General features: G+C 37.5%; 2 protein-coding genes across 3 annotated transcripts in view; one reads left to right on the forward strand and one right to left on the reverse strand.

The window, feature by feature from the left end:
* zcchc7 (zinc finger, CCHC domain containing 7) overlaps positions 1 to 25784 on the forward strand; it is a 243657-nt gene that overhangs the window by 70809 nt on the left and 147064 nt on the right. The window lies entirely within an intron of this gene.
* On the reverse strand, positions 2412 to 3910 carry LOC132394199 (general transcription factor II-I repeat domain-containing protein 2-like). The gene is made up of 2 exons (XM_059970060.1): positions 2872 to 3910; positions 2412 to 2786 (listed from the first exon to the last, which is right to left on the reverse strand). The coding sequence occupies exon 1, from the start codon at positions 3476 to 3478 to the stop codon at positions 2876 to 2878; it is 603 nt and encodes a 200-aa protein (XP_059826043.1). The 5' UTR covers positions 3479 to 3910; the 3' UTR covers positions 2412 to 2786; positions 2872 to 2875.

Below are 25784 nucleotides of genomic sequence, written 5' to 3' on the forward strand. Positions count from 1 at the left end.
TAGGGTGGATAATACCCAAGGACTGATAAGATGTTCTCTCGGACCCCTGTGCGAGGCTCGTGTAGTAATTGCAGGGACTCTAGCCATGATATTTAAAACATCTTTAGCCATGGGAGGATCGAAAGAAAGCTCATGTTGCCTTGCTTAAGAAACCTCTAAGGACAAGCCAGGAAATCATAGGCCTGTGAGCCTGACATCAGTAGTGGGAAAGTTATTGGAAAGTATTCTAAGGGACTGAATATAAAATTATTTAGGTTGACAGGGACTGAGTAGGGATAATCATCATGGGTTTGTGCGTGGTAAGTTGTATCAGACCAATCTTGTAGAGTTTTTTTTTTGAGGAAGTTACCAGGAAAGTTTTTGAAGACAAGGCAGTGGATATTGTCTACATCGACTTTAGCAAGGCAGTTGACAAGGTTCCGCATGGGAGGTTGGTGAAGAAGGTTCAGTCAGTGGGCATTCAAGATGAGGTAGTAAATTGGATTAGATATGGCTTTGTGGAAGAAGCCAGAGAGTTTCCTGTCTGACTGGACACCTGTGTCTAGTGGTGTGCTGCAGGGTCATCTGGATGATAAACTGAATCAGCAAATTTGTGGATGACATCAAGATTGGGGGTGTAGTGGATAGTGAGGAAGACTATCAAAGCTTTTAGTGGGATCTGGACCAGCTGGAAAAATAGGCAGAAAAGTGGAGGATGGAACTTAATGCAGACAACTGTGAGGTGTTGCAGTGTGGGGTGACTTATCAGGGTAGGTCTTACATGGTGAGAGTTGTGGCACGGAGGAGTGCAGTAGAACAGAGAAATCTGGGAGCAGAGATCCATAATTTCTTGGAAGAGGTGTCACAGGTAGACGGGGTCCGAAAGAAAGCTTTTGGCATGTTGGCCTACATAAATCAACATATTGAGTACAAGAGTTGGGAGTCTATTATTTTGACAGATGAAGATCAGACCACATTTTATGAGTAATTAATGTAGAAAACCGGATAATTGTAAAGGGTTCACAGACTTTTTCTTGCAACTGTATGTCAGTTTCATTCACTGTGTTGGGATCTACCTATGTGTCAACTCTTTACAACTCATGTTCTCAGTATTATTTCTTCTTTGCACAGATTTATCTTCTTTTGGACATTGGTTGTTTGTCAGTCTTCATTTATGTTTATAGTTTTTCATAAATTTTATTGTGTTGTATTTCTTTATTTTTCTGTAAGTGCCTGCAAGAAAATGAATTTCAAGGTAGTATATGGTAACTTTGATAATAAATTTTAATTTGAACTCTGAACTCTGCTGCAGATCCTTCTCTACAAACATTTTATAGTGTTAAGGAGGTACCTTTGCCATTAGTACAAAGTTCAACGTAAATTTATTCTCAAAGTACATGTATATCACCATATATAACCCTGAGAAACATTTTCTTGCAGGCATATTCAATAAATCCATTATAGAATAATAACTATAACAGAACCATTGAAAGTTTGCACCAATTTGGGTGTTCAACCAGTGTGCAAAAGGCATCAAACTCTGCAAGTGCAAAATAAATAAATAAATAAACCCAATCAATAAATAAATAAATAGATAGATAGATAGATAAAATAGATAGATATTGAGAACATGGTGTAGAATCCTTGAAAATGCATCCATATGTTGGGAACATTTCAAAGATGGGGCAAATGAACTTGAGTAAAGTTATCCCCTTTGGTTCAAGAGCCTGATGGTTGAGGCATAATAACTATTACTGAACCTTGTGGTGTGAGTCCTGAAGCTCCTCTACCTTCTTCCTAATGGCAGCAGTGAAAAGGGAATATATCCTGGGTGGTGAGAGTCCCTGATGATGAATGCTGTTTTCCTGTGACAGCGTTAATTGTAGATGTACTCTGTGGTAGAGAAGGCTTCCTCCCTGCTGGCCTGGGCCATATCCATTAATTTTTGTAGGACTTTTCAGTTCAAGGGCATTTGTGTCTCCATACCAGGCTGTAATACAGCCAGTCAATACATTCTCCACCACACATCTATAGAAGTTTGTCAAATTTTTAGATGTCATGCTGAATCTTGCAAGCTTCTGAGGAAGTAGAGGTAGTGTCGTGTTTTCTTTGTAATTGCATTTATGCGCTGAGCCCAGGACAGGTCCTCTGAAATGAAGCTGAGTAATCAGCCAGTGGATAATGTAGCATGATGGAGACCTTTATAGATCTAGTGACCAAGATTCATTCCTAACCTTGGATGTTGTCTATGTAAAATGTATGTATCCTTAACCATGAACACATGAAGTTTCTCTAGGTGCTCTTGTTTCCCCATTTTCCAAAGATATGCTAGTAAGTTACCTGGCTTTTGTAAATTGTCCATATCATAGCCATATACTTTTATCTTTGTCTGGCTCTGTAACAATTCCTACCTTTTTGCTTATACCAGGGGTCAGCAACCTTTACCACTGAAAGAGCCACTTGGACCCGTTTCCCACAGAAAAGAAAACACTGGGAGCCGCAAAACCCGTTTGACATTTAAAATGAAATAACACTGCATACAACGTTTTTTTTTGCCTTTATGCTATGTATAAACAAACTATAATGTGTTGCATTTATGAAATTGATGAACTCCTGCAGAGAAAACGAAATTACATTTCTGCATGCAACAAAAACATTTTGAACTCCGAAAAAAAGACGTTGGGTTGAAAGTTACTTTTAAGTAAAATATTCAATGTCTATTTGAGTCCTTCTTGTATTTATGAAAAACGCCGAACTTAAATTTTCCGCCAGCAGCAAACCAAAAATAACGTCAGCCAGCTGTCATCCTGAAAAATGAAAGGACTATTTCACTGAACTATGAAAAAATATGAATATAAGTAAAATAATAGGCAATTAAAATATTTATCATACTTGGTTAATGGGATTTCTGCTCCTGGACCTCAGCGCACAGCGTCTGCACATCAGGGCTGTATGATGTCACCTTCATCTTTACACAGGATCGCAAGCTGTCATCTGTGAGGTTTTCAATATCACTCCATTTGTGTTTCTGAGCAAGAACGGCCTTCTGACGGGCAACATCTTCAAGGTCTGCTGTCAAGCGTCTAAACTTGGACACCCATATGTCTTTGTCGGCTATGTCGGCCAGTTCCATCTCAAGATCAGGTTGACTCACACCTGCCAATGCAGTCGTATTCAGTAGGGAAGGATCGATGCTTAAGGGAGTGACCGGGAAGGATAATGTGTTTTTTTCCTCTCTGAACTCACAGAAGCGTTTCCCAAACGATGTTTGCATTGCGATGATTGCAGAATGTAAATACTCCGAAATTATCATGTCGTGACCTTGTTTGAACTCTCTCAAATTGGGGAAGTGAGACAAAGTGCCTTTCTGTAAATCTCTGGCAAGCACTGTCAACTTGCGCTCGAATGCCAAAACATCCTCCAACATGTGCAGGGCTGTACGTCCTTTCCCCTGAAGAGCTGTGTTCAGCGTGTTCAGGTGCGCTGTCATGTCTACCATGAAGTGTAGCTTTTCCAGCCACTCTGGCTGTTCCAGCTCAGGAAAGGTGAGCCCTTTGCTGCCCAGGAAAGTTTTCACTTCTTCCAGACACGCGACAAAGCGTTTCAGCACCTTCCGTCTGGACAGCCAGCGATAAAAACACGTTGTAGCGGTGTCAGTAAACTGCAGTCAAAGATAGCTTTATTCGAACTAAACAGCCTTGCTTTTAAGCCTCCCTCAACCCAGCCCCCATGGACGCAGATGCTGCAAAAGACGCGTACTCACAAACCCCCGTAGGCTATCTCCCTTAGCCGGAATGCCGGCTAATTGTGAGCCGTTTCAGATGTGGCAGGAAATGTACAAGATCACCATAATTACATTTCAAAAGCTAACAAACTAACATAAAATACATTTTAATTAAATACTGACCAATTATTTCCCAAAGCCACAGGGAGCCGCAGCACAGAGGTGAAAGAGCCACAAATGGCTCGGGAGCCGCAGGTTGCCGACCCCCGGCTTATACAGTAAGTCCAGAGAGAGGGCTTTTACAACTTACCACCTTTCCTTCACTGACTTTTAACTGGTGTGAGGCCTTTGAGGTGCCTTTCTGTACCGTGCATTCTGTACTGAACATAACCAGTAAAATTTAATAATCACAATTGCAATTTATTTTGTTATAATTTGACATGCCGGCCGATCTTCATTGATGATATCACCTCAATGATTTTTAATTTATTAAAAACTATTATCTTTAATATGTTACGAACCCCGTAACTGGGTCACTTACCAGCAAAGATAGAGAGGTCCGTTGAAGTCTGATGATACTATTTTTAACAGTATTTATTAGTAAAAATACACAAAAATAATATCAATGCAAATATACAGCTAATATATGTCATCAATACTAAATCTAAAAGTGCGGGTATAGTAATAATCAATAAGAAATAGCTCTATCATTGTCTAGGGGATAATGTATTGTCCAATGGAAATATAAAGTTCACTCAGTTCATCCAGGCTGCAGCCTTTAGGGACCGCTGGGTTTGCAATAGTTGGAGAGAGAGAGAGATTTTTGGGAGAAAAGCTTGCCGGCTTTCCTTTTATGATTTCGATCCGTCGGAGTCTCATTGGTGTGGCCGTTCACTTGTGGCCTCTTCTTTAGCTAAGCCGTTCTTCTGTGATGAGCCTGCCACCCTGGTAAAGGGAGGACGCACGCAAGCCCTCACCGGCATTCGCTATAAATCGCTGTCACTGGATTTCCAGCGTTTCTCTTGGTGCATCTAAAGGGGCTGTTCCCCAGACCCTCTTTTATCCTTACTCACGGGGTCTCAGATGTCAATCAGGTTGGGATGATGTAATCCCTCAACCAGCCCACTCTGGTCGTCCCCTGAGGGGCTTCAATGAATAGTACAGTACTCAATACACAATTCCGTCTGCAAGAGACAATAGCCATTATCGGTGGTTTTGTTTCGCTGAGGCCAGGACACATTCCAAACCTTGTGGATTCTGGATGTCTCTCTCCCATTTCCTGGGTCCCAGACCCGAATTAATAGCGATCTTGCGATTCTCAAAAAGGAGGGGGCGACTTTGTACCCTTCGGCCCCTCAGAGTTGCGGCACATTCGTAACAAATATAATGAAAGAAGGAACACTGTTCAGTTTTGAAATGTTTAAGGAGAAACACTTATTAGAAAAACAAGACTTTTATTGGTATTTGCAGATGCGACAGTATGTTAATAGGAGGGTTAAGAATGTAACCAAGACAAGTACATGTTTGATAGAGCTATTTAAGAAAGCATATAATTCAGATAATGGTAGTAGAATCATTTCAAGTGTGTAGAAGGGTTTGTCAAATCTTAAACCACATTCGACTTCATACATTAAAACAAAATGGGAGAAGGAAGGAGGGATAATTATATCTGAGGAAGAATAGACAATAATATGGAGGTATCAATGGAAGTGTACCAGTTCACAGAAATGGAGGGAGTTTGATGGAAAAAACTTAATAAGATATTTTATTATACCGTCTCAGAAATCCCATTATGATAGTAACCTCCCTGTTTGTTGGAGAAATTGTGGAAATCAAAATGCAAACCATTATCAGATTTTCTGGGATTGCCCCATTATCAAAGACTCTTGGAGTGGGATACACAATGCTCTACAAGACATTTTAAAATGTGATATACCCTTAGAAAATAAGACCATATATTTTGGGTTTATACCTCAAGAATGGTTGAAAAGAGATAAATATTTAATGACTATACTGCTGGTGGCTGGTAAAAAGATTCTCATCAGGAAATGGTTATCACAGGAGAGTCAAACCTTAAACGCGTGGATGGAAATTACAGTGGACATCTACAAAATGGAGAAGATAACAGCATCTGTTAATCATAAGCTGGAACAATTTGATTCATACTGGGAAAAATGGTTTAACTACATAATGCCTCATAGGCCTGATTTTATTTTCACAAATCAATGAATATCTTGTAAAAAAAAAGATCACTCCCTACTTGTCCATAGTTTTCTCCTTTCGCTTGTTCTTTCTTTCCTCTTTTCTCTACAAGTGTATACCTCAGATAAATATTATGTGGAGATTTGTGGCAAATAAGAATATATGATATATATGTACAGTATCAGAAATACATCTTATAGAAATGTTTGTTTGATGAACTTCAATAAAAAATAAATTTCAAAAAAAAGAAGCTATTATCTTTTCTATACCTTGTGAAATATCCAAGCATTAATTTTTGATATATGAGAAGATCTGTTGTTTCCTATTGGAAGTATCCTCTTTGTGGACTTACTACTGTAGTTAATGTGTGCTTGTGAACACAACAATTGCATGTATCTTGTTTTTTCTTCAGTGCATGAGGGAGTCCCATTAGTCAGAATGACAGACGATTTCCAACTGTTTAATTAATTTAGTGAATGATTCCATTATTATATATTCTGTTAATAATTTGACAGGTCCTAATTTAAAAATATATATATATTGCAAGAATTTGAAAATGCTGCTGCAAAATGCAAAATTGTTACAACTTTTAGTTTTGGTTTATGTTCTTTCATCAAAGGCAAAAATGACATTTTTTGCTATTTGAAAGCAATTACTCTCCAAATTTCGAACTTAATAGTGTATGTTACCGTACACTACCTTGATTCATTTTCTTGCAGTAATCTCCAGGAAAATGAAGGATAGAAACAAAGACTGACAACCAATGTGCAAATAAACAAAATACTGAGAACTCGAGTTGTAGAGTGCTTGAAATGAGACTGTAGGTTGTGGAATCAGATCAGAGTGGTGGTCAGTGATGTTATCCATGCTGGTTCAGGAGCCTAATGGTTGTAGGCTAATTACTGTTCCTGAACACAGTGATGCGGGATTAGAGACTCCTGTACCTTCAGCTTGATGTTAGTAACGAGATGTAATGGGAAGTTCCAACAACTTCGTTCTTCCCACCCCTTCCCCACTCCCATGCAAACCAGTCTTCACATCCTATGGACTTTTATTTTTATTCTGATTATAAAGAATAATCTTGTATGAAATGCCCTCTATCCAGCTGCTGCAAGACCAACAACTTGAGCAGATCTACTTGTATCGTCAGAGAGAGCAGTAGTTACTGATGAGGTGCTTTTTTGCAGAGACCAGTGAAACTCCATGTAGTTTTGATTTCTAAATGCCATTTGGACACTCACTGAAATCATGAGCCAAAACTGTAGAATGGTACTTCTCGAACATAGAAAAATCTGTTCTGCACAGAATCAGTTTACCTCCCAAACTGCGTAAATCTGAAAACTGTGGTACTTTTTTTGTGTGGATGTGTTTCTAAGGGATGTTTTGGTTAAGTTGCATATTCTCTCAGTGAATGTACTGTGGAGCTGTTGATAGCTGCAGAGCAGTTGTTTGGAACAAAAATATTCCTGGCAACCGTAAGATTAATGGAATGCGGAGAAAGGATGTGAACATTTTGCATTGAAAGCACACCGGTGTTAATGCTTTCTACAGATTAGCTATGAAATTAACATAAATTTGTTTAAAAGATTTAATCCCAAATGGACGAGCAATGTCAATGTAAAACAATCTTTTAAAAAAAAACAAAATAGAATACTTTTGAACTATATTATGTTTGTTCTTGGATTATTACTTCTGATGGGAGGCTAGATGGAAAATTGGAAAAATTTTACATAATTGTATTTGTTGTAATGTAATCTGTGTAGAGCCAACAGGAATTTAAAAGTCTGCGATCTCGTTGTACGGCTTTTGGTTGAAATTGGCATTCGAAATGCTGTGTCATTTATGGGGGCTCCAGCCCATACATACAAATGAGAGCTGGGAATCTGGCAGAGTGAGTCAGTTGCTGCATGGTTGCAGCCATGTAGGAATTCTGTTTGTGGCTGCATGTCTAACTTGTAAACTGACCAAGTTACAAACGGGCTTTATACCTCTTATATAATAAAAATGAACTCTTGACCTCACAAGCCACCTCACATGGCCCTTGCACCTTATTATCTACCTGCGTGGCACTTTTTCGGTAACTGTATGGTAGTGTAGTGGTTAACGCAACACTATTACAATTTGGGTGACGGAGTTCGGAGTTCAATTTCAGCGTCCTCTGGTAGGTGTTTGTACTTCCTCCCTGTGAATGTGTGGGTATCCTCTAGATGCTCCACTTTCCTCCCACATTCCCAAGGCATACCAAATAGGCTAAATGGTCATTGTAAATTGTCCTATAATTAGGACAAATGTCAGGTTGTGCCATGTAACGTTTAACCTCCTGAACTTAACTTTTGAATGAAATCTTCCATGAAGTTGCTGAAGTGTGGGTTAAAAAGTAGTGCATGAAAGAAAGGAAACTGCAATCTGAGTGCACACAGGAGCCAGCAAGTAAATGGGCCTAAAGAACTATAATGAGGTATATGAGACTGGGAGAGCATGAAATAAAAAGCATCAGTTGTAACTCAGATCAGATACAGAAAGAGAACCAGAGGAATGAATGAATAATAGACAGACAAAATAAAAAAAATACAAAAAAGATAAATTTGATTTGATTTTTTTTTAGAAGATTTTCCTTTTCCAAATTAATTCCTGAGAAAATGAGGCACCACGCTAATTGAGGAAGAATAGCCCTTAACTTGGCAGTGGAGTTATCAGGGCATCGTCATGACTGTGTTTCCATAGCAAGCTATTCTTCTTTTTACGAGGCCGAGTTGCTAGCTCGACACTCAACCCAACTTGGATTTGAACTCGGGAACCTTCGCTCTGGAGTCTGATATTATTGCACCACCAAGCAGGACACGCTAATAGGTTGTCAGCATTTAATATTTAGCATAGAGATACTTGGGGTAATAATGATGACTTAATTTTGTAAGCAGTTTAGTTTATAGGCACAGTGCAAAAACAACAACTGCATGATAATGCTAATAGGGCAGACAACAAAATGCATTCTCACTAATAGGACAGCCATGTGTGGATATTCCTCTTTTACCTAGCATCTTCTCCTCAGCTGAAGCTTGAGAGCATTACCACATTTAATAAGACTGTTATTTACTTACTTATGCCCATCACCCCTACTTGGGCATAAGTGGCTGACAGTAATTTCCCAGAGTCCTCTGTCCTGGGCCAGTTTTTCAAGTTTTCCCCAGATGTATCCCATTGAAGGTCCTTCCTCTCCCAGGGATGAGGTCTTTGGATCTTCTGTTGACGTTTCTGTACACTGTTTTTACGACATGGGTTTGCTAGTGCCATGCCCAACCCTCCCTCTTTCGCAGCCGACTTGGGACAGTCCATGGCAGATTTAAACACTGTTATCTTTGCTCTTAATTAGATAGCATATTCTTTCTTGTTTTATTTATTTTGTGTCCTCCTGCTTTCTTCACCACAGTGACTTTCAATAATGTACTGGAGCAAAGAAAAATCAAATCTCATTACCCACTCTCAGAAATGCTTAAAATATGGAATGCATACAGCACTAGCTGAAACTGGAAATGTTTATAAAAAATAAAGCAGTGACTGCTTTTATTTAGTTGGCTTGAAACACTTTGGAGCAGCCTAAGGTTGTGTGATGCAATAGTTAAATGCAACTTTTTCTGTATTGTCAAATTCGATCCAAAGGATTAAACAAAAATTAAAATAGAAAGTTTTTTTTATTATACACAGCCACAAAGGTAAGCCTATTTATTAGACACTGCACACTGGAATATATTATGAATTTCAATTCTATACCTATTTCTGGAAAATATGACCAGCTTGGACCTAGTTATTTGTATTTTAAATTAGACATGGCAATCTCCTGAAATTTTGCTATCATGTTGTTTCATATTTTAAAAAGTATTTTCACTCTTTCTGGATTCTTGGCCTATTTTAACCCAAAACACAATAAACAATGCAGGACTTTAAAAAAAATTTAAAGTACTTTGTTCATACATTTAAAAAGGTAACTACAGAAAGTTCTAATTGATATTTTCATCATTTCATACTTAACATTTACCACCAGTTATCATACATATACAAATTTATAGTTCATGGGACTTAAACACAAATTTTAACTGGCACCTCTCCTCATGGAGTCTCTACAGTTATTTTTTAATATGTTAATTTTATTGGCATTTACAAAGCTCCAGAAATTTTACTTTAAAATGTGATCCTCACTTTCCAGAATGCACTGAAATTACTGTGGTCTCTGATTCTGGAAGTCCTCCGGCAAGCACCAGGAATTGTAAACTAGAAACTGTCTAAGAAAACATCTGAATTGAGAGCTTGCTTGAAAGAGGCTCTGATATTTTAATAATGTGGTTTTACAATTTGAATTGTTATTGGTAAATATGAGAGAACTCTGAAATATTCCTTTAATTAATTCTGATATTATTTCACTAGTTATACTATCAACTGCAAAAATAATTTCACGTTTGAGTATAAACTCTTTAGAATTTTTAATTACCATAAAGTGTGTTTTTAAAAAATGGCACAAATATGGATTTAAAGTCTTCCTTCACTTTGCCTCTTTAAAGAACTTACAGACTTTTAAGATGAATGTTCAGAGATTCTCCATTGATGGTGTTGACTTTAAAACTAAATTGGTTGAATTGATAGTAATCTCATGGTTAAAAATAATAATCTCCTTGATTTTGTATAAAGAGAAGTGGTATCATGTTGCCTCTGTTCTTAAAAATGACCTATGAAGCAAACTTCTGCTTGCAAGTTATCAGACATTGTGGATACCTGGGCTGTTCTCAAAATACTCAAATTGGCTGAACAATCAAGAATTTTTAAAAATTCATAATAACTAGGAAATACAAAAGCATGCTTTTCCAAATACTGATCTTCATCACAGGGCCACCTTCCCTATACCACTGATTTGTGTTTGACAGTAGCTCAATGAGTCAGCATGATCCCATGCATAAGTAACATGCCATCTGTAGGCATAGTTCTCATTCATCTATCTAGATCTATGTGATTTCCCTCCTTGCAGTCTCCCACCTCCCAATCCTGCCAGTGCAGCACGTAGCAATTCAGTAGCAATGCTCCCAGGTAGCTGGCAGAGTCTGCTTGTTATAAGAACTGTAAAATGTTAGCAAATCTTGGCAAGTTGGGCAGAATTTGTAGAAAGAAAGGGTTAACAATTTAAGTCGGAGACCTTTAACTGCATGGATGTAAAGTATCTAATCTAAATCATTAACTCCTGTTTCTCTTTCCACATATACTGCATGGGCTGTTGCATGTTTTTGGCATTCAGATATTTTTTTTAATTCAGATTTCCCACATTTGCAGCTTTTTTTGTTTCCTGGTCTTGCATTTTTATATGACTCTCATGCTAAACTTCAGCTGGCTCAACTATTGTACAAGCTGTTTGAAAATGCCTACTGAAAACAGCAAGAATTTGCTACAGAATGTTGTGCTGAGATGTATGGTGTTATTCACAGAAACCTTTAACTGCTATTTCATAAACCACAGACTAAAGTTTATATGGCCTTATTTTTAAATGTTTTTTGACAGGAATGGCAGTTCATGTTCATAATTTTTAAGGCTGTTTCTTTAATTTGCTGAAGAATATTTATGACTTGGTGCACATTTAAAATCTCATTTTCAAGGCATTTTTCAGTAAGAATATTTCATTAGAGCGATGATTTTCCTTGAAGGAGGTTGCAAAACTGCATAACTAATGAAGGATTGGTGAATTGCTGAAAGCATCATAACAGTGCATGCGTGTATTGTGGATGTCAGATGGGTGATTCTTTAATTAGGGTAACTTTTCTGTCCCTGGGGTAGATTTTCATTTAAAAATAGTTTTTACAAAAACAAGTACTGTAGTTTTAAAAATTAGGTAATAGTAACTCTAAACTTTTTTCTGTGTGTTTCATAAATAACACTTCCTTAATTTTTTTTTAAGTGAGTTTAAAAACTTGAATGTGCCAGAATCTCATTATTTTGGGCTTGTCCCCTACCCAGACTCTGTAACTTTGTCTTCAAAATAAAGTAATAACAAGTATTAAATTCATGAAACTTTTGGTTTGCATTTTCTCACAAGAATTTTTAATCTCAAATTCATGTGGGTTATTTTTATACAATTTGTACATTTTTTTGTGACAAAGACGCTGTTTCCAACACTTCTGTCATTAACAACACGCAACACATTTTTGAGACCAATCAAGTTTTTTCAAACAACTGCTTATGTGGTTGCCATGGAAATGAGAAGTGATAGGGGAACGTGTGGCTGTCATGGCAGAAGACTGACATTTTGATGTCCAGAAATGTGAGAAATTTAAAGATTTATACCTCCTGATCTGAGAGTGTGCTTATTAAATGTCATTACCAAATAAGTTACTATCTGAGTGCTTTAACTGCGGAAAAAATAACCAGTTTATTTCTGTATATTTAAATTACATTTACAAGCTTGCTATCCAGTTGAGTTAGCAAGTGCGAGACTTAGCCAACTTTTTCTTTAAAAAGTGAGAAACGTCATTGCCATCACTTGTCATTATTGCACATCTGGCTGTGATAGTAAAGACAGTGGTGGCACAGCCAGCTCATTAGTTTATCCACTTCTATTAAAGTATAATTATAAGATGTAAGTATAATTTAAAATTACAGTGAATTTAATTAAATTCAGCAATTTTCCACTTGAGTATTATGGTTGAGCACACCCTAAAATAAACATGTGATTTTTGTTTGAAGTTGTCACGATGGTCCCAAAATCATCAGCAGACCGATCAAAAAAAATACAGAGACACAATTAAAGACCCAGTGAAATATCCACAGTACCTTGAAAGAGAGAGATACAAAAAAAATGAAGGGAGACAGAAAAACTTAAGATCATCTCACAATTACCAAAGCACAAACAGAGACTGAAAAGACTACAGTGAAGAGTTAATCAAAGAAACAAAAGGGCTGCTGACAAGAAAAGACAGGCAATATGAAGTTTGGTAGCAGGGAATACACAGCCAGAATCTCCAGTAGGCCAACAACAATAACAGAGTGATCCCCATCTTCCTGAGGCTTCACCTATACACTCTGACAGGTCTAACATAGACTGGGAAATGCCTCACAGGAGTGGCCGGAAAAAAGTGAGAGCAAACAGAGCTAACGTATACTGTGATCTCCCTGAAGCTAATGTGTAGCTTGTGATGACGCTTTGAAAAAGATGAAGAGGTACTAGAAAATATACAACAGGCTGTCCCAGAAGCTGAACACTTCAGAATCCCCAAAATGCGTCTTAAGTCTCAAGGGCCTAAGGAAAACGCTGCAAAAGTGGTGCTCTCTGAGTGTAACCCACAGGCAGTGGTCATTCATGAAGGTGAGCCAAATACACCCCAGGGAGAATTACCTGTGCATCTGCAGGTACCAGAGATGGACCCACAGCCAACAGCCTTGGTGCCAGTTTCAGAGGTCACAGATCAACTCATGGGACAGTGGTGTGTTGTCCAGTATGACTAAGATATATATCTTGGTATCATTCATGATGTAGATGCAAAAAGTTGTTGCCTTGGCAAAACAATGAGCTGAATTGGGAAAAATTATTTCTTTTGTCTTATAAGGATCTTCTCTGGTATTCGCTACAAGATCTACTGGGCCTTGTCCCAGAGCCTCAACCAGTGACAGAAAGATACATGGTGCTTCCTGTGAACATGTGCGAAAAGGTGTGCTTCCTCAAGGAAATTTGATTAATGAACTAATGGAGACTATAAGAAGGTGTTCTAAGTTTCAAGTGCAAACACGAGAAAATCTGCAGATGCTGGAAATTCAGGCAACACACACGAAATGCTGGTGGAACACAGCAGGCCAGGCAGCATCTATAGGGAGAAGCACTGTTGATGTTTTGGGCTGAGACCCTTCGTCAGGAACCCTTCATTCGTCTCGGCCCGAAACATTGGCAGTGCTTCTCCCTATAAATCCTGCCTGGCCTGCTGTGTTCCACCAGCATTTTGTGTGTGTTGCTAAATATCAAGTGTTGCTTTCTTCAGGGTTGTTGAGATTTCTGTAAGTGTGTTGGAAGTCTTACTGATTAAAAAAAACTGTGTAGAGGGTTGAGTAAATGTTTTGTCAGTGTTAAAAAGTTTTCTCTCTTATGGACAGTTGAAAAATAATGATCTCCATAATCTGTTTGAAATTTGAATGCTGCTTATTCCAGAGTTGGGGAAGGTTGGCTGATGTTTTGTAAGCATTATTGCTTTTTTTTAACAAGGCTTGACAATGCCTAGTTTAGCTGGACCGCCTATGTTCATGTTTCACATGAATGTTTTAAACAACCTAGAAAACTGTGATCGTTGATGGAATTCTGATAAATAGTGCAGACCATAAGGAGTTGCTTTTAATTGTAAGTGTTGCTTCTTGTAATTGGACAGATGTTTTGTCAGAGTTAATGTTAAACTAAAACCATTGTTTGTCAATGTTAAAAATATTTTGTCATTACATCACAGTGCATACTTTGATGAGAAATAAGGTTTTGTTTAGTAACATTGGTCTGAACGCATTTGCTGGAGTCAGTGCTTTGATGCCAAAATCAGCATTCTGTCAAAAAGGGTTATAATTCCAATAGTCTAATTAATAAACATATGTTTCATTGTTCAGCCAAGAAGAAAAATTGACACCTAAGAAAATGTGTCTCAAAAATAAATTCTGAATGTACTTAAAAATGAGTTGAAGTAAATTTAGTAAAGGACATGTTTTTAATTTCCAGGATTGATTTTGAAATCTTTGTATGTCATTTCATTTTTAAATTAAATTCAGTATTTTGATGGTGTGATGTTAATGACACTGATCTGTGAATCTCTACAAAAACATCTTAAAATGTAAGAGTTCTCCTAAAGGTTGATTAATGCCAAGCTCCAATCTTCATTCAAGAGCCTATAGTAAAGGTTATAACATAAACAAAACAGAGTTTCAAGAAATTACATCTTTCAGAATCTTAAGTAATCAAAAGTGCCCTTAATTGAAGAACCACCCAGATATTGATGATGGTTTTAGGATATAATGATATGAGAACAGTTTGCCATCATCACTGTGGAAATTTCAGGCTCAATTTTGAATGTACTCTTCTGATTTGGAAATGTTCTGGACAAATAATGACTAGCTATTCTTTAGTCATTTTAATTATACAACAATGGTATAAACAGAAAGAATCTCGTCCTCCATGTTTTACTTGGAGTCTTGAATTTGTGCTATTCTTGGACTCCTGAGTCAGTTTGCTAAATTGCTGGTTTGTTCTGTTCAGCTGCTGTCCAGTTCACTAACGGAATGGCCCCTGTGGAATTAGAGGAGGAAACAGCAGATGAATTTATCATCTGTGTAGGTGGTAGATTGAAAGGGCTTTATTACCTACAGTAAAAACATTTACAGAGCATTGTGGCATTAGATGCCTCCAGTTAGTGTGTATGACTGGATGGGTGAAATTTGTTTGTTACGAAAGATACTGCCTTGGGTCTCATGCTGGTATATTAAAAACAACAGTATATTTTGGTATGTACTTTATATCACTTGGAAATGAGTGGTTCATATGCACATCCTATCTCTGTAGCTATCCAGGGAAAATGTCATTGTGACTAACTAATCACCCACTTTGTCTCCTTTCTTACCCCTTTCCCAGCATTCTGTTTACTTTTTACCCGGCACCTCACACACCATAAATTCCTGGTTTGGTGACAATAGGCAGTCTGATTTAAGCAATGTGGTTATAGAATTAAATGAATGGGAGGTACAGATAAAGAATTCAAAATAAAAAGTCAGGCTACAAAATACAGTAGATGGAAATGTTTGCAAATTACAAATGATGAAATACTGTAAAGTAATATAATTATTGCATTTGATATTACTTTGATTATCAAAATGGCAGCAAATGTCATTCTCAATGAACTTTAGCTATATACGTAATTTATACAGAAAGTTAGCCACCTGAGTTTGAACTCAGATATGGATTGTTATAAGAATAAGCACCTTTCATTATAGATCAACTATCTGGAAGTATGACCTTCTGAATATTATTTGCATAATAAAGCATGGTGCATTATATCCACAGGAATGAATTTTTCAGAAGTGTGTTTTGATCAATATATCACTATGGATGTTGAATATGAAATTTAGTGAAAATAATTAAAACATAAAAACAACAGATGTCAAATGTTTAAGATGTAGAATAAAGGGTTGTTGCGGTACTAATGTTCAGTTTATGTTATGATGACAGCTGTTCTGACAGAGGGGCTTTGCAAGGAAGTAAGAGTATGTTTATAAATAGACCCTCGTTTGCATGCTGGAAAACTGTCACATTCATATACAATTAACAGGTAACATTCTTTTTGCAGAACCACTATAAATAGAGATTAAATAACAATTCTTTCAGAAGATTAGTGGTATTCAAGTAACAAGAGAGCATAAATTTAAATAGCAGAATGATATTGCTAGATTTCTTGTGTGGTGTGTTTCACTAATTTAATCATTAGCAGTTTTGGATTTCAACCAAAGTTTCAACTAGCAATTAAAATGTTTTTAAAATGATCACAGTCATGTTGAATTTATTGGTGCTCGATATTATGAGGAATCTTTTCTGATGCAGTAGCCACTATTTGTCTCAGATAGCACTAATTCTGAATCCCAAAAGCAATCAAACGGCTAAGCTGAGAATTTTCTCTCAAAAATGAAGTAGCTGTTTGAATGTGCAAGATCTTGCTACTCAAATGGCTGAAGTGATAAAACGTGCAGTACTGGTGTTTTCATACTGAGCAAGATGCTTATGAGAATATAGGCCTATGATTTGGATTTTGCACTCTGTATTTACAGTTTAGCTTATTATGTGTACTGAGTTGGTATGGTTTAGTCAGCTATAAAGGTGAATATTTTTCTGTAGCTTATGTATTTTAAAATTATTTGAAATATCAGTAGGAAACAAATTTATAAAATTTGCTGAAATAAAAGCAAATGGATCAATCTTGAGGTTATATGACAATTGACTAATAACCTGTTTTATATCCTGTTAGATATTTTTAATATATATTTAAGTTGCCATTTTTTTACACAGTACATTGGTCTCCTGGCTTTGAATTTTCCTTGTATGCTGTCATGCAAAGTCAGTGTTATTCACTCTACTCCAGAGTCATCAGAGAGAATTTTTAACCTCAAGTAATGATCAGGAGTTAGTTAATAGCTGAAATGCATGATTTTTATTTAAAAGTAATGATGAGTTTAACAGCTACATTTGGATGCAAAATATGTGACATGAACACATTTTTTTCTTTGGATTTCATTGATCTTTAAAATTATCTCCAGAACAGTTTCAGAATTTGGCCAGAGAAACAAATGGAACAATGAACCATGGTCTGAGGGCTATTTTAAAGATGCGATTTTCCTCTTTGAATAAAAGCCCAGGTATTGTACCTCTGGACTTTGGCACTGTGTACTTTGATTGACTTGAACTTTAAGCCAAGTTATAGCATTCTTGATAACCATGAACTCACTATTGGTCAGTAGGCATTCATCCACAATCTCAACTTTGGTTTGCATCCCAACTCGACTTCATAACCCAAGGATGGTGGTTTCCTGCAGAAAGTCTGAAGGTGGAAATAGAGGCCATAAAGAAATATCAGGTTGAAATTAGGTGAATGAACATTAGGATCTGTGGCAAACCACTATTTGTAGGATTGCCTCTGACAAGTCATACTGTGCAACCTCAATGACAAAGAGTATTATATTGCTTCTGGACTGAAAAATGTTATTGAACAGAGTTAGGCTGTGTTAGTCCTATCTTTTGAGCAACTTGCTTTTGTATTCTCACCTCCCATGTAAGGAGGAATAATGTGGTTTAGAACTGAGAACTTCATAATCTGATGCACATTGACAAATGTTCATCATTACATTTTTCCATTGGTCAGATTGCTATGTGCAGACATGTGGATGTAACTCAGCTTGGCTTAGTTTTGCAAAAATGAATCTTTTTCAGAATAGTAAAGTCAGGATGGTAAATGCTTGGTTATGTTTGTCAATACATTGGAAGTGACAGACCATTGCCATCTGTCGTAGAGATTTGTATGAGCATGTGTGCAGAAGCAAAGTGTAGAGAATAGTCCCTGTTAATAGAAGATAATAGGTGTAATATAACAGTGCATGTGTAGATTTTCAGCATTTTTGATCTATGCAAATTAGAGAGAACCTTTCTCAGGCTGAGATTTTCATATTGGATGGAGTCAAGTACAGTTGCAACCCACATTTAAATAGCATTAAGGTCAGATTTTATGAGTAATTAATACAGAAACAAGGTAATTGCAAAGAGTTGACAAACTTTTTCTTGCAACTGTATCTACAACCTTGTAAAAATCTTTGTAACTGCTGGAGCATTAGAGTCGGCTTTGAAATTCTCTGCTTTCTTGCATTATTTTGGTTTTCACTTTTGATTTTGAATATCTCATTGTCTGCTGCACATACTGTACATGCATATGAAGCTTAGAATATATTTGCCTTGGCTGGAGGGGATGTAAACTTACATATAATAGAGAAAGTCAGAGTGTGTGAGCATGTTTGACAAACCAGGTGATAAACATGGTAGACATAAGCACTTGTCCTGACTTGGATTCCAGCATCTACTGTCTCTCATGGTTCCAGTCTTTCAGTTGACTTGATGCACGTGCGCACTCAAAATCTTTGGCTGTACTGTCACAGCATATCAGCTACTTCCATTTATTTTCACTTTCCATATATTAAAAATATCTCGATGTTTTCAGATAAAATAATATTTTTTTTATGTTAGGTGAATTATGTTAGAACAGATGACCGAAATCTTGGTTGAAGGTCTTTAGTGAGCAATTCTACAATTATCCTGGCAGTTGTCAAGATTTCTTTCTTTTTTGGCAGTTTTCAGTGCTGACTGTATTTAACCCTTCAGGGTAAGATAAATGCTAACAGCTGGGCAGTAAAATGTGGCAAGATTCTTGTCCAAAGCACACAGAGCATATGAGCCATTTTAGTACCAAGGAGCCATTTAGAGAACACCATTGTTGTTCATTATCACAGCTTTTGTTTGTCTGGATCACTGTGGCTGGCTCCTGTCAAATTCAAAATAAAATGCTGTAATTACTCAGCAGGTCAAGCAGATAACAGGAGGCTAAAAAGAAACAAGAGTTAATGTTTTGGGTCATTGACTTTCCCTACAGTATTCCCTTCAATACTCAGCTGAGTATGTATGAGCGTTTACATTGATACACTGCACACCTGATTGTTATGAGAGGATGTTTTTCATACCACCTAAGCAAGAACTTGAGATGGCAGGAAGCTGAGGGGCATAAATTTATTTATTTATTGAGATACAGCGCAGAGTAAGTCCTTCCAGGCCTGCGAACCACACCACCCAGCAGCCCCTGATTTAACCCTAGCCTAATCACAGGACAATTTACAATTACCATTTAATCTACAAACCGGTATGTCTTTGGACTGTGGGAAGAAATCCTCACATTCCACAGGGAGGATGTACAGACTCCTTATGGATAACATTAGAATTGAACTCGGAACTCTGTCGCACTATCTGCTACGCTAATGTGGGACCCCAACTCTGAACTCCGGAACGCCCTGAGCTGTAATAGCATTGTGCTATCCGCTACACTAACTATGATACCCATGTATATAAGGAAGAGAAGGAGAAAGCTGATAAATAAAAGGAAGGAACAGTGCAGTTTAGGGAGTTTACCAGCTTCTACATAGTTGAGTAAATTTATTGATACTAACAATCCCACACCACCCCACTCACCAGCAATCCCACACCCATTGCTAATCACCACAGTTATTGTCTAGATCAAGGGTTCCCAATATTTTTTTATGCCATAGATCCCTATCATTAACACTAGGTTGGGAACCCCTGGTCCAGATGAAGCTAATGAACATTTAAAAAAAATCAGTGCACACTTAAATACAATTTGTAAACTAAATCATTGTATAATGCATATGGAAATAAACTATTCACCTTTATTCTTTCGCCTCTGTAAGTGCAGTGACTTGAGTAAGATTGGGTAAGAAGAGTGTAGATAGCTTAGGAACTACACACACACACACACACACACACACACACACACACACACACACAATGCTGGAGGAACTCAGCAGGCAGAGCAGCATCTATGGAAAAGAGTAAAGATTTGAAATTTCGGGCCGAGATGTTGACTGTTTACTCTTTTCCATTGATGCTGCCTGGCCTGCTGAGTTCCTCCAGCTTTTAGTGTGTGTGATGCTTAGATTTCCAGCATCTGCAGATTTTTTCCTGTTTGAGATAGTTTTGGAGAGTAGCTTTAAGAAGTTTGGGCCTAGAAACTTTCCTTTAGACTGTATGATTGTGCTTTGGGAAGTTTGGGGTACTAAGAGCAGCAAGGTTGAGAGGATCCTAAGGCTGCATACCATGGATACCTCCTGGGGATGTACAGCAGCAAACGTGTTAGAACACAGCACAGTACAGCACAAAGCAGGCCCTTTGGTTCATGATGTGTGTGCAGACCATGATACTAATCCAAACAAATCCTATTAGCTTGCTAGTGGTTTATATTGCTCTTCCCCCCCTGTTTATGTAAATGCTCCTTAACGATTGTAATTTTATCTGTTTCCATCATTTCTCCTGGCAGTATGTTCCAGGCACTTTTCTCTTTCAGTGTAAAATATTTATTTTAGAAACTTGTTCAGTAAATCTCCTTTAAAATATCACTCCCTCTCTCCCCCCCCCCCCCCCCACCTTGTAGCTATGCTATTTGTATTTGACATCCACATCCTGGGAAAAAGACTCTTGACTGCCCACCATGTCTGTGCCTCTTGTTATTTACATGCTTCTCAGGTCACCCCTCAGCCTCTGATGCTCCAGAGGCTCCAACCTCTACTTATAGCTAATTCAGATTTGTCCAAGTTTGTGCAACCTAATGGCTTATTGATCTGTTGAACTGCCACAGTATAAAGCAATGCACACGTTTCACTTTGGTGAGGGGATTTATGAATGTACACCAGTAGTTCTGCAGAGGACTTCAAAAGGATAAGCTTAAGAAGAAGGATAATGGTTTGGTGTACTGGAAAGCATTTGCTCAAGGTCAAGGAGCATGAAAGGTTCTGACAGTGAATGGGCACATGGCATTGGATAGAATTTAGAGATCATGATTTACATCAGCACAGCCACTGCTGTTCTTGTTACATTTATAATATAAAATTATCTGGTTATGGGATCCATCAGCAAACTTGGCATTCATTGCTCTTGCAGAGAGATCACCGCCACTTTCTGTCATCTATCTGGAGAAACTGTTCTTACAATTTGAAGTAACAGATAGGAAATAACACTGAGTGTCATATCAGGGAAGTTGATTTGGAGCAGTCCTTGGGAAAGATTATATTTCTATGTAACATGCCTTTGTCTTCCTCAGCACTTCAGATTTGATCAAAGAAGTGTATCTAGATTTTGTATTACATCCTCAGGTTGCAACCTATTTCAGCCATGGGCCCTGGGAATCAGGATGCATATATAAGTTGATGGATGGGTGCTTTTGATTTCCTCAAGGATGTTGAATATTATTGCAAGTGCACCCATTTGGAAAGTGAAGAATATTCCATCGCCCTTGCAACTCTTCACATGGATATTGGAGCAGATACGTAAGTTTGGAGATGTGTCCCCTGTGGTGCAATGTACAGTAGTTCTGCAGTGTTCAAAGGACATACATGGATTATTGGTGATTTTCATGGTGCTTTTGCTTTAAAATGAGATTGGGATATCATTAGATATCTTGGGTACATAGGCATTCAGTTGCAGATGTTTGTTGCCTGGCATGAATATTGAATGGCCAATAACGCAAGAGCAATGAATAAACTATTTAAATTATATTTTAAAATGCATCGATGAAAATAATAATTACATAAACATTGCTGAAGGAAAGATGAATGTTAGTCTGGAACCAATCAATGTTACAGTATTCTTTCGTGATAGTTTGAATCCAGCTGCATTGCCCTGCTGTTGTGGCCACTGATGAATGGAATCTAAATCACAGAGCTTATCTGTCCCTTAGACCCATTGACCAGGAGTCCACCACTCGGATTCTTAAATATGTTCTGGCACTCATTTAGGTTAGGAGTTCCCAACCTGGGGTCCATAGACCCCTTGCTTAATGGTAGGGGTCCATGGCATAAAAAAAGTTTGGGAACCTCTGAGTTAGATTATTTTGATCTGTTTAACCTGCCTTTGTTTCCATATGCCCTAAAAATATGTAATTTAAATGATTGAAATTTTGAACTAGGCCAATACTATCTGCCTTTTGGAGAGTGTTCCAAATTTCAACAATCTGTAATTTCAGCATAAAGCTCTATGATGTCCCACGAGCATGCCCAACATGCACTTTCAAACTGGTTCCTTGTTCTAGATTAATCCACCAGAGTATGTAGTTTATCCTTAAGTATTCCTTTTAATCAGTACTTTTTTGAATGCAATTGGATCATCCATCAATATTCAGAACCCAAGGCCATACAGACCAAATATCTTAATAAATTAATTTATTAGGTTTTGTTGTCAATCTGGCTTCTGTGTAATACCTCTTCCTAGGCTAATGTATCTTTCCTGAGGTGCCTGCTTGACAATTGAGTGGGACTGTGCTCAAATAAAGCATAACCTTACAGTCTTGGTTTGTATCTCAAGGCATTTGTAATATAAGAATTCCATCAACTTCTTTGATTGCTTTTTGTACCTGTTGATTAGCTTCAGTGATTATCCAATTATCATTGCTCCTCTTAACTCAGAGTTCCTCTTCATTTAAGATATTCCTGAGATCTCACTTCCAAAGAAATGGAGAGTGACCAGCTATTTACATTCCTTAGCATAAATTGAAAAGATGTAAAGTATAGTGCCTTGAAAAAGTATTCAGCCTCCACAATTATTTTCATATTTTACTGTCTCATTTTCTAAATTTAAATTATATTGAAGTTGGATTTTTTGAGCTAATCTACAAAGCACTGTGTCAAATCAAAAGAAAAATTCCAAAACCTTTCAACAATTTACAAAAAAATAAAAACCAAAATTGTGAGGCTGAAAAAGTATTTATCCCCTTTGTGATTACTATGCTAACTTGCCTCAGGTGCAATGTTACCTTACCAACACACCCAGTTTGATGATGAAGAAAATTGGTGGATCACCTGTTTTCAATGAATACATAAGAATAAATACACACGCTTTCTGTAAGGTCCAGCAGTATGTTACTGCAGATTTTCAACAGACCAAACCAAAATGAAGACACAAGAGCATTCAAGGCAAGTCAAGAAAATGATAATAGAGAAGTACAGATCTGGGAAGGGGTACAAAACCATCTCAAAGGCACTGAACATACCTTGGTGCTCAGTGCATCGTGAAAAAATGGAAAAATATGAAACTACTGCCACATTGCCTAGGTCAGGCTGCCCCTGTAAACTTAGTTCCAAAGAAGGATATCACTTGTTCGAGAGACTACTATGCAGAAAAATTTAGTCAGAGGATGGTAAATCTGTGGAATTTGTTGGCACAAGCAGCTGTGGAGGCCAAGTCATTGGGTGCATTTAAGGCAGAGTTAGATATGTTCTTGATTAGCATCAAAGGGTATGGGGAGAAGGCAAGGGAGTGGGGGTGGCTAGAAGAATTGAATCAGTCCATAATTGAATGGCAGAGCAAACTCAGTGGACCAAATGGCCTACTACTGTTCCTAAATCTTATGGTGATGTCAACAGTCACTCTGAATGAGCTACAGAAGTTAATGGCCGAAACTGCAGGTGAAGTTCATGGCTTCACAATCTTTAAGACCTTGCACAAAAGGGGTATTTATGGAACAGTGGCATGAAAAAAGCCCTACCCAAAAAAAAATCCTTTTCTGTAAAGACTTTGCAAAACATTGCTTAGAAAATACTGTAAAGATGTGGAATAAGGTCTTGTGGTCAGATAAGACTAAAGATAGATAGATTGATAGATATTTTATTGATCCCAAAGGAAATTACATGTCTCAGTAGCATTACAAGTGCACAGATATAAATCTTAGAAGAGAAGTAGAAAGAATAAAAAGTAAGTTACCACAAACAGTTTTACAGGAGGGGTTCATCACTTCCCCTGCTGTAGGTTGGCTCATTATAGAGCCTGGATACAGAGAGATCTTGGATTAAATACCTGCTAGCCTCTGGAGAAAGCTTAAACTCGGGAGGAGGTTTGTCTTTCAGCAGGACAATGACTCAAAGCACACTGTCAGAGCAACTATGGGGTGGCTTCAAATTAAGAAAATTGATGCCCTCAGGTGGCCTAGTCAGAGTCCTGACTTTAACCCAATCGAATATCTCTGTCAAGACCTCACAACTGCTGTCCACCACTGCTCCTCATCTAACCTGAAACAACTTGAACGATCTTGCAAGATGGAATGGGCAAATCTTGCTCCATCACATTGTGGAAGCTAACAGTTTTATCCAAAAAGACTACTGAGTGTAATAGCTGCAAAAGGTGGTTCAATTAAATACTGAGCAAAGGGAATGAATAATTTTGAACTGCCGACATTTCAGTTTTTGGATTTTCAGTTTTTCGTGCTTTACATTTTCGCTGTATTTTCAGCTCTACTCTGTAAAAAGGAGTATGTAATAAAAATTCTCAGTTAAGTTGATCAAAATCTCTGGTTGTAATACTCATTTATGTGAACTAAGTTTTGGGGGCTGAATACTTTTACAAGGCACTATATTATAAGGAATGCTCCAATCTCCTTATTCATTTCAACTAAGACCTTGTTATTTGGGTCATCAGAATATAGCAAAAAATCTATTGCATAAATGATATGAAATATTGTTTAGAAGTAATCTAAAAATGTAATATTTTCAATAACAATCCAATTAGCAATATTCCAAAAATCAACGAATAAAACAAAATCAGTTGATATTCTTTGTTAAAAATACAAGATTATAAATAGATTATACCCCATGATATGTTAGTAGTCCAGGTGGCTGCTGAAGTCATATTGGAACTGATATCCAGGAAAGAGTCTCTTATCTTTCAAGAACTAATTGCTGTTAATGGACATCATAACAAGATGCACATGGGATTTTAGTTTCACTTCCTTTAAAACTGCAAAAGAGGAAGTCATTTTTTGAAACATATCAAAATTCATACTATGCAGAAATGCAGTTGCTTATTTAAAGCTAACTTCATTTGAATTCTTATTTCCTAAAGATAATTTATTGTTGCTTGTATTTGGTTTTGGCCCTGACAGTAGTTTTATTTGTTGCATCTCTAAGAGTAATAGAAGTCATTTCTTTTTATGAAGTAACCTCTCATTCCCCATCCATTCCAAATTGCTTCACAGGCAGTAGATTTTAAAAGTTCAAAACATGGACGCAGCTGATACCTTATGCCCTTCCCTGGTTGCTATGATTTGACACATCTCGATGGGACTGGCAGAGTGAACCAACGAACAGGCTGTAAGAAGTAAACTATACAATGTAAAACTGGAGATGTATGTTGTGAATATCTAACCACTACGTAAGCTTTTAAGTGTAGAGTCATTAATCTCCTGCCTTAAACTTTCTTAAGTTCCTTCAGTTCACTTCAGTTCTGAGTTAAGGAACTCAACCTTAAGCCCCTTAAGTTTGTCAAAGCTGGAGGAGGTCATGGGGATAAGCTCCCACTACCTATTAAATGCTTCCAAAACTGCATTTCAAATAGCCTCTGACAACCAAATCCAGTTCCTGGCCTTTACGTGTGGCTTAGCTACTAAGCCCAGTGGAGCTGTTTCTATTGACAGGAGAGGGGGCAAAGGCATGATACCGGCACCTTAAGACCAGTCGCTTTGGACAAATGGGGCTCATCAGCTCATTTAGCAGAAGGAAAACTCTGATCTCAAATCTTGGCTGCTTT

Source organism: Hypanus sabinus, chromosome 5, assembly GCF_030144855.1.
Source record: "Hypanus sabinus isolate sHypSab1 chromosome 5, sHypSab1.hap1, whole genome shotgun sequence".
Taxonomy (NCBI): domain Eukaryota; kingdom Metazoa; phylum Chordata; class Chondrichthyes; order Myliobatiformes; family Dasyatidae; genus Hypanus; species Hypanus sabinus.